The 16,759-nt window shown below is 44.9% G+C and overlaps 2 protein-coding genes and 1 pseudogene across 4 annotated transcripts in view; 1 reads left to right on the forward strand and 2 right to left on the reverse strand.

Moving 5' to 3' along the window:
* The window catches only part of FAM13A (family with sequence similarity 13 member A), a 117,620-nt gene extending 107,962 nt beyond the window's left edge, over positions 1 to 9,658 (forward strand). For all 3 annotated transcript variants that reach the window (XM_066317951.1, XM_066317949.1, XM_066317950.1), the window contains 3 exons: positions 3,271 to 3,467; positions 4,150 to 4,251; positions 5,136 to 9,658. In XM_066317951.1, the coding sequence (XP_066174048.1) occupies positions 3,271 to 3,467; positions 4,150 to 4,251; positions 5,136 to 5,262 (426 nt within the window). In that variant the 3' untranslated portion in view covers positions 5,263 to 9,658. The remainder of the gene's footprint in view (positions 1 to 3,270; positions 3,468 to 4,149; positions 4,252 to 5,135) is intronic.
* Positions 9,659 to 11,636: 1,978 nt separating this feature from the next.
* LOC136360838 (octapeptide-repeat protein T2-like) lies at positions 11,637 to 12,420 on the reverse strand. Its single transcript, XM_066318458.1, has 2 exons — positions 12,378 to 12,420; positions 11,637 to 12,136 (listed from the first exon to the last, which is right to left on the reverse strand). Exons 1-2 carry the CDS (start codon positions 12,418 to 12,420, stop codon positions 11,637 to 11,639), a joined length of 543 nt encoding a protein of 180 aa, XP_066174555.1.
* Positions 12,421 to 13,656: 1,236 nt separating this feature from the next.
* Positions 13,657 to 16,042, reverse strand: LOC136360839 (CCA tRNA nucleotidyltransferase 1, mitochondrial-like; annotated as a pseudogene).
* Positions 16,043 to 16,759: the final 717 nt, after the last annotated feature.

Consider the following 16,759-nt stretch of genomic DNA (forward strand, 5'->3'; position numbering starts at 1 on the left):
ACTGTTCCCCTGAGGAATAAAGTCCAACAGCAGACGAGGACACGCAGCGTGGAGCTGAGCTCCGGCTTGCTTTCTGTGCCCTTGCAGTGTAACAAGGGAGAGAAGTGCTTCAACACATTTGGGTCATATCTCTGTTATCCACCCAGAGCTTGGTTAAATGTAAATACTGCAGACTTAGAGATCTGAGGTGATTTGAGTCCAGTAGATTGTATATTAATGGACTGTTCGAGGCACATATTCTTTAATACCAGATTGCAGACTGAAGATGTTAAGCTGCTGTTTGGAAGCTTGTTAATGATCACTGAGCTTCTTAGTATTTTCTGTATAACCACTGGATCAAATCTGCAGTACTGGTCTGGTGGAGAGTGTGTTTGTTTGCTTCTGTTTTTTGGTTTTTTTGTTGTTTTTTTTTTTTTCTTTTAGTGTGTCCTTTTTTTTCTCCACCTCTGCTGGCACTCAGTGTGAGAACTTAGAGCTGTCAATTATGGTGGTCTCTGATGGCCAGCACAGGCTGGTGCTGTGCCAGGGCAGCACCAAACCAGTTCAGCAGTGTCCTGCAGGGAATACAAATCTGGAGAGGTTTCTGGCAGAAGATTAGGATGACAGCCTTAAGCCTGTTAACATGATGTGCCTATTAACACTTAAATGGGGTTCTATCAAGCTGCATCTGGCAGCTTCGTACTGAACTACACTCAGAAGTAAAGAGAGGAAATTGGCAAAAGGCCCCCAAACTTAGCTCCTGCACAGGTCCATCTAGGCAAGGAAATATTTGACAGGCCCCTGACAATGTGAGTATTTTTGTGTTTCTGGGTTAGTTTTTCTTAAAGCATTTGGAAGTGTTGACTAAAAATTTGAAAGGTGTTTTGAGGTGACCTTACCAAACATTTTGGTACGAGATCTTGAATGTTGTGTTGAAAAAATCGTTGGGATTTTTGCTTTGTGGGAGTGCCGATGATAGGCTACTCTGGGGATTTGACATTTATAACTCTGGAATGCCTCATGATTGCCTAAAAATCCAAGCAGGTGCATGCTAAATGAATCTTGTTGGCAAAGCTCACGCTGGTTCAAGGTGTAAGTGTTGCTGCAGGTTTAAAGTGAGGTTCCTGTGTGAGGTGTTTTAAAGGGAAGGCCTTAGAGGGCCTTTTCTGCTGGAGTTCTGGCTAAGAATCCTTTTAATTCACTCCTTTGTACTTCAGAGCAAAATTATTTCAGAGGTCTTGTGACAACCAGATGCAGTGTCTTGGCTCTGAGGTCTGAATGAAATCTCTACACTTTCTTTTCCTCCTGTGGTGTCATGTGGCAGGGCGCTGGCTCCTGAGCTGCCTGCTGGCTCGGGCAGTGCCTGGTGTCTGCAGCAAGGCAAGACGGGCTCATGGGGGTCTGGGAGGAAAACTCCTTGCATCTGTCCCCAGGAGCAGCTTTGTCACACTGCTTATGGAAATTGTCCCTTGGCTTTCTTTCCAGGAGCTCTCCCAGAAGAGGGCATGGGAGCTCCTCTGTTGTTGCCAGAGAGATTCCTCTAAAGCAAAGTGTGCTGCTTTTACTGCTTAGATTGATTTAGCAAATCCTCCTCCACAGCACAGCAGGATTCGTGTTCTCCTGCTGCAGCCCTTCCCAGTCTGGGCAGGGTGGCATGCCTGGGGACAGGGAAATGGCAGTGAAGGATGGTCTCCCTTCCCCAGTTCAGCCTGGAGTTGTTGGTAGAGTTTAAGGACAGTACACGGCTGCTGGTTTGTGCTTTCTGTTTAAACTGTGCAGTTGATGTCTGGAGAAATGGGTCTTGTCTAATCATGTGCTAAATACTGCTTCAATTTCCACAAGTTCCCTGCAGATTTCCCTAAGATGCATTCAGACTTCTCCATATCTTTTGTTATTATTGCTACTCGAAACTTCTTCCCAGATAAAGTTTCTTTCACCCTCCAGCCTCAGTCTTGGTTGTAATTCTCAGCCTGTGGCTTTGCAATGCATCATCATGGCCTAGAGCTGTAACTTAAAAAGAAGACTCTGGGCAAACTATAATTTAATTGAAATGTACTCTGTTTATAAATCACTAACTTTGAGGGTTTAATGGGATTAACCCAGGTCCTGGTGTTCTCCCTTTTTGCTTAAAATATGGGAGAAGTCTCTTAGGAATAACTGAATTATTCACAAGGAATTACATGAAAAAGCAAATCAAGAAAATGTCTGCTTTTGATCCTGGTGCTACAGTATATTTTTGTCTTGAAGACCAGTGATATTAGCCCCAAAAAGCTTTTAAAGATATCCATGTGCTTAGATCCTTCCTGGCTAGAGTTACATGGCTGTAAAATAAATATATCTACACACACACATACATAGTTGAGAGATTTACTGTCCATGCTGGCATTTGCTGCTTTTAAGTGGCCTCATTCCTTATATTAAGGTAGAAAACTGCCTTCTAGAAATGTCTCCATACATAAGAGACTGGGCCTCATTCCCTGGTAATTAGAATTATTTCTGGACAGTGTCACAGGACGAGCCCTACTTTCAAGAGCACAGTGAATTGGTGAATACCAAGTACAGCAGGGACTTTCAAATCTCATGCCTATAAATTTTGTTTAAAAAATTGGAACACAACCAATTCATCAGCGTGCAGTGAGGAAATGGGAAATTGCACTGTGCAGAGTTTCCAGTTCAGTTTTTAGTATATTCCAGCAAAATGGTCAGAGCTGATGTTTGAATATGTTAGCAGCTGCAGTCCTTTTGCAGTCAATCATATCCCACATTTGGGTAATTGGAAGACTCATCTGAGCTCACTGGTATCACTGTATGAGCATTTGAGGAATTCAGCCATTAGAGAGAGCTGTTGAGCTGCATCTTTCGAGAGAAAATTCCACATTTTAACCTGGCAGTCTCCATGCTGGGAAATGTTTGCAGGGAAATGCAGAGGATGTCTGGTGTGCTTTGGACAATATGCATAACAACTGTAAATGGGCTCATTTACATCAAAAATACATAAACTAAGCAAAGCAACAGGTTGCTCTGAACCCCAGGTATTTTTTTTCACTCAGTTGTGTCGCTCTGGGTCTCCTTAACCAATCTGAGTTTGTGGTGGCAATTTCTCTGTCATGCTTTTGTTCTAGGGTGTCTTACTGGTGGTCTTCTGGTGTCCTGTATATTGCTTGGCAATTGACGTGTTTGCTCTGCCTTTCCACTTGTTCCCGAGTGCATGTGGTGAGAGGAGGAGTCTGTTCCTGAGAAGGGAAGCAATAACCTGTCTTGTTTTGGGGGTACTCTGTTCTCTGTGTGTAGGAAGAAGAGGAGGGGTCTGAGGAGGACAGCAGTGTGAAGCCCGATCTCACAATTACCATAAAAACAGATTTCAGCGTGCGCAGCTTCTTGGATCAACTAGAAGATGATGCTGACGGCTTTGTTTCCCCAGTGGATGATAAGACACCATCTAGGAGCAGTCAGGATATGGGGCTTTCAAATCTCCATGAAGCATCCATGTATGTTGAATTCACAGGCAACTGCAAAAAGTTATTTCTTGCTAAGATAGCATTTTATTAGTCAGAAAAGTGTCTAGGTTTTTTTTTTTTTCCCCCTCTATTTATGATCTGAGCCAGAAGTTTTCATGGTTTTAAATGCAATAGACCCTCATAGGAAAGGGTTTGGGAAGAAACTGCCTTGTCCTGATACTGATACTTAGTTTATGCACCTTTGGATTCCATCACTAAATAGTAACTCCACCAGTGGCAAGCCGTTATCATGAAAACCCTGCACTCCAGAAGGTTTTTCATGTTTTGGAGAGGTCAAGTGGAATTAGCTTTGCTAGTTTCAAGTCTGCTGCAAACGCGTGGGTGGCAGCCCTAAGCTGTGACCATTGAATTTGATCCTGTAAAAGTCACCAAACCCAGACTCGTCTGCAGGAGAAAAGTTTCATAGAAGTTAGTGGTAAATTGTGAAGTGCACACTTCACCTCCTTAGAGGCTGCTGCTTAAGACTATGATCATTTTGCTGAACTAAATTCAGCGAGCTTTTTGTTTCAAGTAATGTGAGGCTGCCAGAGCTGCTTGCAGGAGTAACACTGTTGCTTGGCATACATACGACTAAACCTCTGTAGGTTTACTGTATGTTTCCTGTTTTTATTGCATACATATGGATAATCTCATTTATCTTTAAACCCAACAGCCCTGAACTGTTAGAGCAGCTCCAAGAAGTCAGGGAAGAGAAAAAGCGGATCAGAAAAAAATTGAGAGACTTTGAAGATAACTTTTTCCGACAAAATGGAAGGTAACAATTTCTCAGCTGCCTTTCTGTTCTTCAGTTGCTTTTAGTCTGTTTTGCATCTATAAAGATTTCCAAATATGCAAAGTTACCTGAATTTAGTATTATGTACTTCCTCTTCACAATCATTATCATTGTTGTACCCACATTCAGAATGGTGGAAGAGTTGTTCAGTGTTAAAATAGCTAGTTTCTTCTTCAGTGATTTCTGTCCTATTCCTCTTTGTGAGGTATTCAGACACTAGTTTTATCAAGTATCTGCTTTAGTGTAACTGGTTTTATTGTTTTAAGAAAATCTCCCTCACTGATGAGCTGATAGAATGTTTTCATATATTTATACTCTTAAATTATCTTGTGTGTTTCTTGCCACCAGTCATCATCCTTAGGGGCTTTTGTAAAATCACTGAAAATTTAAAATTTTCCTGTAAGCCAAGAACAATCTGATCAAATACCAATTTTCTTTTCGCAAGTGTGCCTGTTCATGTAACTGCTGTGGTGCCAAGCCAGAGGAGGCTGTATTTTATTTTGCCAGGATCACAGGCTGACACTCAGATGGCTCCTAAAATGTTTTCCAGCCGTTTTGCAGAGCTGGTGATTTCAGAGAAGCAGGGCATTTTTCAAGCAGGATTTTGCATTTGGAACTGTGGGGTTGTGCTCAGCCTCAACACACAAGCATCCCACACTTCATTGGAGCAGCTTGTTTGCCCCTCTTTTTGTTTTGGTTTGTTTTTTTCTTTTCTCTCAAAGGGTAAATGTTTTGGTCTTTTTCCCTGATCAGGAGTGGAGGGAAGAGAGGAGCTGCTGTGTAGGTTTTGTTGGTGGATAGAGGGAGGGTGCTGAGGGAGGCTTCCTGTTACAGAAATCTTCATGGTCTGCTTTCACTCCCACTAGGAATGTGCAGAAAGAAGACCGCACTCCCATGGCTGAAGAGTACAATGAATACAAGCAGATTAAGGCCAAGCTGAGGCTGCTGGAAGTCCTGATCAGTAAGAGAGATATTAGCTCCAAGATCATGTAAAGGAGGAGATTGTTTTTGCCAATAAACAAAGAGGAGAGAGCACCAAACGGACAAATGCATGAAGTGGATGCAGCGGGAGCCGGACTGGGAGAGCTGAGGAGCTCCCTGGGAACTTAAGGGGCATTCCGAGAGGTGGGAGAGGGAGGAAAGGTGGATTTGTGTCACCATTTACATTTGCTGTTGCCCACTTTTTCTCTAGGCCTGATGGCCAGAATGGAGTTTGCCAGTGTAGGACACACAACACTGCGCTCAGTGACTGCACTGAAGGGATCCTTCTGTATTGATTTGCTTACAGATCCTGTAATATCTAGAATATCAAAGCCAGCCATGCTGTTCTTCTTCTTTTTTTTTTCCCAGGATTTTATAGCAAGAGGCAAAATAGGATTAATAGTAATGAAATCATCCAATAGCTTCTACATGAGTTGAACAGAGAAGTGCCCTGACCAATCTCATGTTAAGGCACAGATCAGGCAGCACCAAGACTGTTCCCTTGTAGCTACAGTAAAGATTTGCTCAGACTTTTGACCTGTTTGGAGTCCAGCATCTTCTGTTGCTCTAGAGAAATGCTGTAGTAATCTCCTGGTCATCAGCCAGAGCTGGTGTGAGTTGCAGTTTTGCCCAGGCTTGGGTTGGGTTTTCTTCCCATGTTTTTGATGGCAAATTGAATCGAAGTAAAAGGAAGTACCTGCATGTTTGGGATAGTAAAGAAAATAAGCCATGCAGCCAGGTTCTTACCAGCTTGTTCCGCTTGGAGGGTGATACTGAGACCACATTTGACCACATCTGGGCAACAGGGGAGAGAAGATGTATTAAAAGCTTTAAGTCCCTTGGGATTTTGGTGGTTGGTTAAATAACTGGTGTCAAATATGTGATAGATATCTGGAAGACCCACCCCATTAGTACGTGTGCTTCATCGTGATACAGACACCTGAGCCCAAGCTGAACAGTCCATGTGGGTGTCCCACAAACTCACCTAAATTTTCTTTTGTGCATATCACCCCTGTGTGGGCTGCAGCAGCAACACTGATGGTGGCAGCAGAGGACAGGCTTTTCTTCCCAGTGTAGGAAGTGTGGCAGTACAGAGGATACCACAGGGAATTGAGAGCACGGAGCTGTGCTCTGCCTGTGGAAAGGGCACCTGCCTCAATGCAAGCTTTCACAATTTACTGTTTCCAAGTTTGTTTATGACTTTCAGAAAAGAAAGTCCTGGGACACCTGATTCAGATGCTCATGTCAAACAGGCGCTGCCTGAAGAAGGCCCAGGTTCAGGGACACTGAGTCACTGAGGGCTCACAGTTCTGCCATCCTGGGACACCTGGGCTTGCTCTCCCATTCCAGAGGCTTATGTGCACCCCTCAGTCTGCCCTGAGCCAGGCTCCACCTCCACAAGGGGGGCACTTCTGTAATGTTTCTTCAGCTCCCCAGGGGATCATTGCCAATGTACGGAAGCTTAACAGCCAAGATGAAATCCAGTGTTGGTTGTGGCCAGGCCTCATGCATGTCACACCAGAGGAGTCAAGAGGACTCCCAGAACAACTTCTCACCCTTCCTTCTTTATTAAAGGCAAGTGGGCTCACAAATAGTTGTATTTGGGCTGTGGTACTTAGATTTATCTCCTTTCACTTGCCATGTGTGCTGCGTGTGTTCTTGCCAAAATTGCTGCTGTTTTGGTCTCTTCAGGTTCCCTTGAACTCATCCAAAGGTGGCATGCCCTTTGCTAGTCTGAGTGGGTGTCCTGGTTTAGGGCAAATTCCCCCAACTGGTTTGGGAAAAGATTTCCTTGGAGAGAAGTATAAAAAAACTGTTTATTTAACGAGCAAAGCACCCTAACATAAAAAATGAACAATACCAAACAATAAAACCTCTTGTTGTTCTGAAGAGATGGCGAATTCAGAAAGTCCTTTTCATGGTGTGTAGCTCAGCTGGCTGCGTCTTAAAGGTGTGGACCTTACTATCCAGCATAAACAGAACAGACAGTCGGGGATACAAGCATCACAAAGTCGACCTTGGGCATTGGGTAAGGCAGAGACGTGTGTTAGTGAAAGCACTTGGGATGGGGACTTACAGCTTGGTTTGGTTTTTTTATTGATTGCAGAATTGCCTGTTCCACAGAAAACCAGCAAAGATCAATTTTTGTATTTCTAAACAGTCCAGAGGACTTGTGTGCTGACCTAGGGCTTGGCTTTTCAGAGGTGCTGAGATGGGATTTCCTCTGATCCTTGTGGTGTGTTAACTGGGCTGATTTTTGAGACAGATTGGCTCAAAAAGTGCTTTGAAGGGAAGCCTGAGCAGTGTAAACCCCTGTCCCAGTACAGGGCAGCCCAGGAAGCCAGAGTTGTGCCTTTGCCTGCTCTTGCAGGCTCTTCCTCTCATTGTCAGCTCTCCCTAGTTATTTTAGGGAAAGCAGCTGAGCCAAGCTGGCTGCAGTGTTATTCTGCTGCTGGAAGTGTGGGATGAGACAGAATGCTGGGTTACCAAAAGGTCCTTAGCATTGACTCATTTTTATATTGTTCAGGCCCAGTTCAGGAAAGCAAAAGCCTGGGTGGTGAGTATTTGCCTAAAGCTGGCCTGCCTTTCGGATGTTGCTGAATTAAAATGGAGTAAAGCCTGCGTGCTTTGCTGAATCTGGACCTGGATACCTTTAAATGGATGAGAGAAGCAATTTCTGCTGTTTTTCATAATCATGCATTTTTTCAGTGGGCCAGGGCTTCCCAGGAGTATGCTTTCTCTGCTTATTTTTAAAAGCCTGTTTGCACTGTGTACTGATAAATTATCTGTTTTTCCTGGTGTTGGGGATTATGTTTCTTTCCTTTTGTTTCTTTTTACTTGTAGAATTTTTCCCAATAACCTTAGGAAAAACCAGTGACTGGGTACTTCAGAAAAACTGAGTACTTAAGAAAAGCAAAACAAGTGGACAAGCTCAGGGGAGGAGGGCATCTGCACTTTTCTTGTCTGGGAGTTTCTCTCTGAGGGGCAAAGATACCATGAGAATTGGACAGGTAAAGGACAGGGCTGGTGCAGCTGCTAGTGCAGCTCGTGGCTTTGGACGAGGAAGGTCAGAGCTGCTGTTTAAATGACACAAACTATGATGAGCTGAATTTTTATTATTTTTTTTTAAACAAATGAAAAAGCAGCTGTATTTCATACATATTCTCCAAGAGGTAATAAGGGAGTTTCTCCTCTAACTAAATGCATGGGATAACGCACATCCACAGACCTGGATACAGCTGCTATACCTTCAGGTGTAAGACAGTACAGCTTCTCATTCTATGATTGTTGTAATAAGTCAGCTGAGACTCCATTTTCTTCATGCAGGAAAAGCCAATTCTTCATTCTCATCACTGATTTTATCCAGTTTTCACAGACCTCGTGTGCAGCGCCTATTGGCTGGTAGTTTTCTTACTACTTCATTGCTTGGTCAGAAGGTGATTTGTGTGTATGTGCTAAAATTCAGGTTGTTTACATTTGCCTTTATGGGTTCCCATGGAAAAGATCTTATTGTTTACACAGATGCACTTTTCAGCCCAAGAATAGGTGGTTGTGTTAAGGAACACATCACACCAAGATTGTTTTTGCACATTGCTTAACTACACTTAGAAGAGATGTCAGGCTGACTGTTAATTTAATAGAACAGCCTGATTTTATGAGGCCCTTTCTCTTGTAGTTCTTCTACCTGTTGCAACATCCCCCCTTTTTAATTAATTTTTAAAAGCTCATATGTTCCGATGTTAAAACAATTTGCATCTTATTAAGGTTATTTCTGGTTATCTATGAAATGCAGGACAAGATGCATCAAAAAACTGATTACAATCAAAAAAACTTATTAAATCCAATCGTGTCACTGACACAGGGTCTCGCAGCATGAGAAAAATAAAAAGAATGTCCAGTGTCTCTGGGGGAAATTCAGATAAATTGTTTAAAGTTCCAAATAGCTGAGACTCAGGAGTAAGTCCATCTGCTGGAAATGTTGATCTGTGACATCACAGAATGTCTTTTTGGGAGCCTGGAACAGGAAATAACTGAAGGAGGTTAGTAGGAACACTGTACCACGATGGTGACAAAAGGCTTTTTTTGACAAGTTTCCTCTGTCAGTCTCCAGACACAGCCCTGCTCTGGCACTCCTGCTTTTGCTCTGATTACAAAGGCTGGCTGGTGGTGAAGTCATTTCTCACTGGGCCTCGTTTTCTCAGAGCTAATTGCTGCCTGCTCAAATGAACAGATGACTACTTTTAACCTGTTGATGATAAAAACACATGCCTATCTTCTCTTTAAGTTAATGAAACAATTAGGCTTTGCTGCTGTACACTCAACTGGGATTTAGATTTAATGATCTTTTTTCAAAATTTTTAATGTAAATATTGCATTATTCAAAATGATTTGTTGTCTTAATCTTTAATGTACATATTGCATTATTTGAACGTTCTTAAGGTGTTAAATTCTCTCTTTTTTTTAATGAGATGCATGTTTTTTATTCTGAGTATGAAGAGAACATCAAACCAGAAACTTAATTCCTGATTGCTGTAAACCGAATACAACAATCAGGAATACTTCAGATAGCATACATAATTAATAAAACATGTGAAATTAGGGTAATTAGCAATCTCTGAAAAGTGGAATAAAACATTGTCTAAACTTAATAATACTGAAACTTAGCAGACATGGAATTTACAAAATTAACGGAACTCAGCCGTGCTCAACTTAACAGAAGGTAAGAGAGCGTTATATTATTGGACCTTAGCTAAACATAACTGCAAATTAGTACCTTAAAAGTTATAGATACAACAAGATGTGACTCATTCTACTGTGACTAACACAAAAAGAAAATGAAAAAGGGACCAGTCCATAAGAGAAATAACATGATGGTCTGCTGGAGGGATAAAAGTTACAACAAGTGTATCAAACTTATAAGTAATTTAGTTACAAGAAAAATCCATGGCGATTGCAAATTTCATGGAAACAGAAGTTTAGTAAGACTTTTTAGAGTGCAGGGTAACTGAAAGAAGACAATAATGTGTAATTTGGCAGACTGCTGAACAGCTGAGTAGCTTCTTGCCCTTGGATTTTGTGTCATTTCATCTGGCAAATTTGTTAACGTTCTTGTTAAAGAAATCAGACTATGAAATCTTTGACAGGTTGAAATTTTTGACAGGTAATCAGGCACTGCATTTACTGCTTTCTGTCTCTCCAGCAACCGTAAAGCTGTAAAAAATTAGAATTCACTCAGAAAACAAAATTAACTTCCAACCCCCTCTATCACCACGTTTTCAAGGCGTTCAAACCCAGTGCCTGGTACAGCTTCATTGGGCAGAGGCGGTCAGAGCGCTCTCGGCGCTGGGGCAGAGCGGCTGTGCTGCCCGCGGGGAAACGAGAGGAGGGCAAAGAGAGAGAAACCTCCGGCGCCGCAGCCCGCAGGGAAAGGGCCCGACACAGGCCGCCGTGCCGTGCCCACGGGGATCCGCAGGGATGAGCCCGGCCGGGAACGAGGGAACGGCCCTGGGCTGTGGGGAGGAGCCGTGAGCCGGGAATGAGGGAACGGCCCCGGAGCCCTGGGCTGTGCGGAGGAGCCGTGAGCGGGGAATGAGGGAACGCCATTGGAGCCCTGCGCTGTGGGGAGGAGCCGTGAGCCGGGAATGAGGGAACGGCCCTGGGCTGTGGGGAGGAGCCGTGAGCCGGGAATGGCTCTGCACTGCCCGCCCGTTCCCTGTGGATGTGGAACCGAGCGGGGCCCGGCGGTTCCCGGACAATAAAACTCGCGGCCGCCCGGGGCGCTGTGTCCCGCCGGAAGCATTTCGCGGGGACACCGCGCTCGGGTTCCGGTTCCGGTCCCCGCCGGGCTCGGGCTGAGGCGGTTCCGGCAGCGGGAGTTCGCCCGCGGCGCTGCGCGGATCGTAGCGCGGGTTTGAGCTCCGCTCTGCGCCTCGCCCCGCGGCCCCGCACTGTCTCGTCACACACTCCGCGGAGCGGCTCCTCCGCCGCGTCTAACTCCCGCCGCGGGCCGCGTGAGTGCCCCTTCCGCGGATCGGCGCGTAAAGTCATACTACGCCCGGCGGTGCGCAATCCCCATACTACGCGCCGCGGCGCGTAATTTCATACTACGCATTGCGTATTTTGGGGTGCGCAAATTACGCGGCGCGTATTTTCATACTACGCGGCGCGTATTTTCATACTACGCATTACGTATTTTGGGGTGCGCAAGTTACGCGGCACGTATTTTCATACTACGCAGTGCGTATTTTGGGGTGCGCAAGTTACGCGGCACGTATTTTCATACTACGCCGCGCGTATTTTGAGGTACGAAAATTACGTGGCATGTATTTTTAAATTACCCTGCACGTATTTTCATATTACGCATTGCGTATTTTGGGGTGCGCAAATTACGCGGCGCGTATTCCCAGCCCGGCGCGGCTCTCCGCTCTCCCGCTGTCTCCCCGCCCCGTCCCGGTGGCCGCTGGGCGCTTTGCGCTCCCGGCTCCCGCCCCCTGCCCGGCGCCTTCCCGGGCGCTCTGCCGCTTCCCTGCTGCTCCTCTCTTGGCGTCCGGATTGGTTTCCCTGTCTCGGGGCGTTCCGCGGCCCCGCTCCCCGCTCTGGGCTCCCCGCCCCGCTCCCGCGGCCGTGGTTTCCCTGTTTGTCTCTGTGCCCGGCCTCCGTTCGGCGGCCCCGGCTCTCCCCGCTCGGTCCCGCCCCCGCTCCGTGTCTCGGTGTGTTCGGGGCCGGAGCCGCGGCCGGAGCCTTTCCCTGCTCTGTGTGTTCGCCGCTGGAATCCCGGCTCGCCGGTTGCGGCTCTGTGCATTCCGCCTCTCGGAGCCGCCCCGGCCCCGCCGCCTTTCCCGCGGCAGCCTCTGCCGAGCCTCCCGGGATCGCCCCGGGCCCTCAGCTGCGGGAATAAGGCAGCCGAGACTCCGTTTTCTTCATGTGGGGAAAGCGAATTCTTTACTCACATCAATGCTTTTATACAGTTTTCACAAACCTCGTGTGCAGCACCTACTGGCTGGTAGCTTTCTTACTACCTCACTGTTTGGGCAGAAGGTGATTTGTGTGTGTGAAAAACCTACTAAGATTCAGGTGTTTCACGTTTTTCCTGGAACAGATCTTACTGTTTACACAGATGCACTTACTTTTCAGCCCAGCAATAGGTGGTTGTGTTAAGGAGCCTTTCATACCAAGATTGGTTTTGCATGGGAACCTGCAAGTTGCTTAACTACACTTCATGGGAAGATCTCCCTGCTAAACTTTGTCCAAGGTAACCATATGGTCCACGACAAGATCATAAATTTCAAGCTTTTGTCGTTAAAAATCCTCTCTCCGAGGGGAGTTGGACCCTGACAACAGTTTTGGGTAAAAGTTAGTATTTTACCTCCTGCACAGTCATTGCCCTAAAGCTACACTTGGGTAAAATCTTGAAAGGATTCCCTACAGCCCTGAACTTTGTCACTCTCCCTCCCAAGACGGCAGGAGTTCCAGAAATTACACAAAGGAGGCTTCCATTTAATCACCTCCTTAAATGAAGCACCTTAAATGGGAGCTTGGCCTTACTAACAAGCAGCACTTTCCCTCTTCCTGGCTGGCTCCCACAAATTCCCAGGTGCCTTCAGGAGAATTTATTCGAAGGACCAGACATCCCAGGAAAATCCAAGGCAGCTGGGAAGTTGTGTGAAAGCCCAAAATGCTGATTTTTTCCAGCATTGCTCCAGTGTTGCAATCTAGTGCTGTGAAAGGATATGCAAGGAAAATGAAATCCAAAGGGGTTTATTCATTACCCTGGTTCTGTAGGAAAACTTCAACCTGCAACCTGGTTCTGTAGGAAAACTCATATACACTCAAGAGCTGCTCCCAGAGATTTTTTAACAGCACACCCAAAACCCCAGGGATAGAAAGAAATCCATCAAGTCCAGGAAGAGCTCTGCTCCAAATCCCCAAATTCCCAAGACAAGGAGATGGATCTCCCCTTGTTAATGTTAATTAAGATTAATAGTTTATCTCACACCTAAAGTTGAAAATAAAATGTAGAACCTTCACCAGCGTGCTGTGGATTTAGTTCCTCAGTGATAAGTGAGTGAAAAACTACTGGAAATTCATGATACTCACTCAGCCAAGTGATCCTTTTAACCTGATTCTGGAATTCTGGAAAATAGACACAGTCCTAGAAAACAGCCTGGTTTTCCATGGCAAGGCCGTTGGGAGCTGCTAGAGTATTTCCATCTGTCACCCACCTTTAAATACAATAAGAGAGAAGGTAGAGCCTGTTATTTCCACACATTTGCCTAGGCACATCAAAACCCCTCCGTGATTTTATCTAGAGGATGCAAACAACCTTTTTGGTTTTCTTTTTTTAATATATAGAAAGTCAGAAGGAGAAAAATCTTGCTGTCACCTCTCATGCCCTAAGTCATGATAAAGCAGTAAATGTTTATCACTAAAAACAGCAAAGAGAGGTTGAGGAGGTGGATTTGCCAACCAGTGTTTTACACTATTATAAAATGAAACTTCTCCTTGCAGAAGTTAGGAATTAGTAATGAAAATGTTAAATGTGACAAATGCTCAGTTGGCTGTGAGAGGCTCAGTTTCCTGGGAGCTCAGTTCCACTCGGATCAGGGCACAAAGAGTTCTGGTATTACTCACTTTACAACTTCTTCAGGCAGCTCAGCAGTTCCTCATTATCCATGTGGTATCCACTCTTTTTCCACCCATCCCTCAGCTGCTGCAGTGCTGTCCCAGTTCCCTTCCCAGAGGGCAGCCCCATCTTCTAGAGATGGTGGCCACGGATGGGGAAGGAGGGCACAGTCCATTCCTGTGTTTCTTTCAAAAGCTCTTCCTCTCCTTCCTACTTGAGGAGCTCCAAGATCAGGGTGTTAGCTTCCCTAGACTAGAAGAAAAAAGGGGGAAAAAGAGAGAGTTCAGTATGAAAGAGCAAAACCAGCTCCAAGCGTGCTCAGCATTGTGCTATTCCCATTACTCCTTGTCAGGCAAGGCCTTGGACAATCTGGGAGTATGGAAGCAAGGAGCTCTCCTGCCTCAGAGGTGTTAAAATGGAGCCTTGCAGGCTCTGGGAGAGCCTTGGAGACTCCCTGAATCCCAGGTGATGGCTGTCATCCTTATCCATCACCTTTCCTGTGGGAGACAGGCCTGGCCCAGGGGACTGGTCCTTGCCCCCAGGATCAGGTGCTGCTCTGGAAGTGCAGAATTCACCTGGAAGTCACCTCACTGTGTTGTGGAAGAACGTCCCAGGTTGCCTAAGGAACAGTGGGCCTTGGGAAGAACACCAGGAATTCCACTGATTTTCCTTGCACAATTCAAAGCTGAATTTCACAGAAAAAAGCCAAATTGTCCTTGAGGTCCAGCTCCTGTTCCATATTGCAGTAGGACAGCACAGCAAAGTGCCAGTCCCAGGTAAGGCCACAAGAAACAGAACGTGACATTTTTTCAGCCTGACTGACTTTTAAACCAGTCCAAAATTGCTACAGAGCACAGGATGCTCAGAACTGCCAAAATACAGTAGATTTGTTTTGTAGAAATATCTTAAAATGAATTCAGTTCACTGTGAAGCCCCAAATGAAGCAATCTGAACTCCACTCACATCCATCAGGAAGTCCTGGTATGGTCTAACTCCTGCCTGTGCTTCACCAAGAGAAGGCCAAGGCTTTTTTCTTCCTTGGAGATTTTCAGCCTCAGGTCCAGGTTTGTGACATCATTCTTCCCCTTGAACAAGGATGTCAGGACATTCATGGGTTTTGGAAACAGATTTTTGATTTTTAGTGACTCTGGCAAATTTCTCTAAATTCCCATCAAGTGGTAGCCCTAAAACACACAAGAAGGGCAAAGAAGTGTTAATAAGAAAAGTGAGTGTTAGCACAGGATAAAAATAAAATCTAGTTTCTGTGTAAACCCAAGTTTGACCTCAATTTGCAACAAAATTCTGTCTGTGTAAGATAGAGGAGTAAGAAATCAAACTTCATTTCACTTTACCTATGTACTGGGCAATATCCAGCTCATACATAAGTTGAACCAAATGACTGACATTCTTCTTTCCACAAAGATTGTTTTTAAAGTTCCACCCAAATCCTTTCCCCTGATATTCCAGCCAAGCCTTTGGCATTTTCTTTAATTGCTTGCAGTGTATTAGGTTATTGATCTCCAGGTTTCTCTGCAATTCTTCCGTAAAATCTGCCAAATAAAGCCCCTGGGTGTCAGATAAGAAAACTGTTTCACTTACAATCATAAAATCATTTAGGTTGGGAAGGAAATATGACAACTACAACTCTTTTACATCACTGGTATCTTTTTGCATGTTCTTGAAACTTTATACAGTTTCTTTATCAAGGAAAGGCAAAACCTCTTACCTAAAGTATCTCAGGTGCCGTAAATAATCTTGTATTCTCTCAGTTGCCTTCCCCACAAATCTGATTTTCTTGTTTTTCAAGTCTTCGTAGCCATTAAAGAAGTCATAGAGTGTCCCATCCAAACCTGATGAAAAAATAAAAAAAAACCCAGAAAAAATGAAAAAACAGACTCTGAATTTACAGATGTGGCTGACACAAGGAAACACTCTCACTTGGAAATGAGAAGCTGTGTGTTTGACCTGGTCTGTCAGATAATCTCATGTATTTACACAGACCTTTGACACAGGGACAGAATTCACTGGCAAAACTCAAATGCACTGCTTCATCTACATAACTGTTTTTCAAATTTACCTAAAAGCATGGACAGTGAGATCTCTCCTCTCAGCATCCCTGTGCCAGTCAGTGGTGAGCTCACCTCTGTGTGCTGTCCTCGGTGACAGCATCGATCCCGAGAGCAGTCACTCCAAAACTCTGTTCATGGAGCTGCAGATCCCACAGACATCGTGACTTCAACACAACATGAAATGAAATGCAATGAAATGCAAAAGCTGCTCGTTTTTTGGGTCCTGTGTCTGTGTACAGTGGGTAGACACAAGCACAGCAATGTGTGCAGTGCTTTCACACAGAGTTGAGAAATAGGAACTTCAGAAAATAATCTTGACATTATTTGTTTTCTAAAGAGCCTGCAGAAATCTTCCTGCAGGAGATAGACTAAGAGCAAGGCACAGGAAACAGAACAGAGGAAATCAGGAGCAGGAAACATCAGCATCATGTGTGGGCAGCCAACATTATCTTTTCTGGTGATGACACAGCAGCATGAATGGGTTACAGGCATTAAAAATATGGTAATTACTTGAATTCTACAATGACTAATCAAAAAACCCACTCCAGGCTTTAAAGCAGGGTCTCATTTAAACTCTTGCTGTGATACTTTAACAAATTAGGAGCAAATTTACTACTGGACATGCTGCACATCCACAGACAGGTAGAAAAGATCCACAGAAATCCCAAACCAACCCTGGCAGTGATGGTTCCGTGTTTTTCTCCTTTGTCAGTGATCAGACGAGCCCCAGCTGCTGTGAACATTTCCTTCATCTCTGCTGGTGTGGCTGTGGTGGCAAAATGGAGTCTTGTGGTGTCACCTCTCAGTAAATCCCTCC

Source organism: Sylvia atricapilla, chromosome 4 (assembly GCF_009819655.1).
Source record: "Sylvia atricapilla isolate bSylAtr1 chromosome 4, bSylAtr1.pri, whole genome shotgun sequence".
Taxonomy (NCBI): Eukaryota; Metazoa; Chordata; class Aves; order Passeriformes; family Sylviidae; genus Sylvia; species Sylvia atricapilla.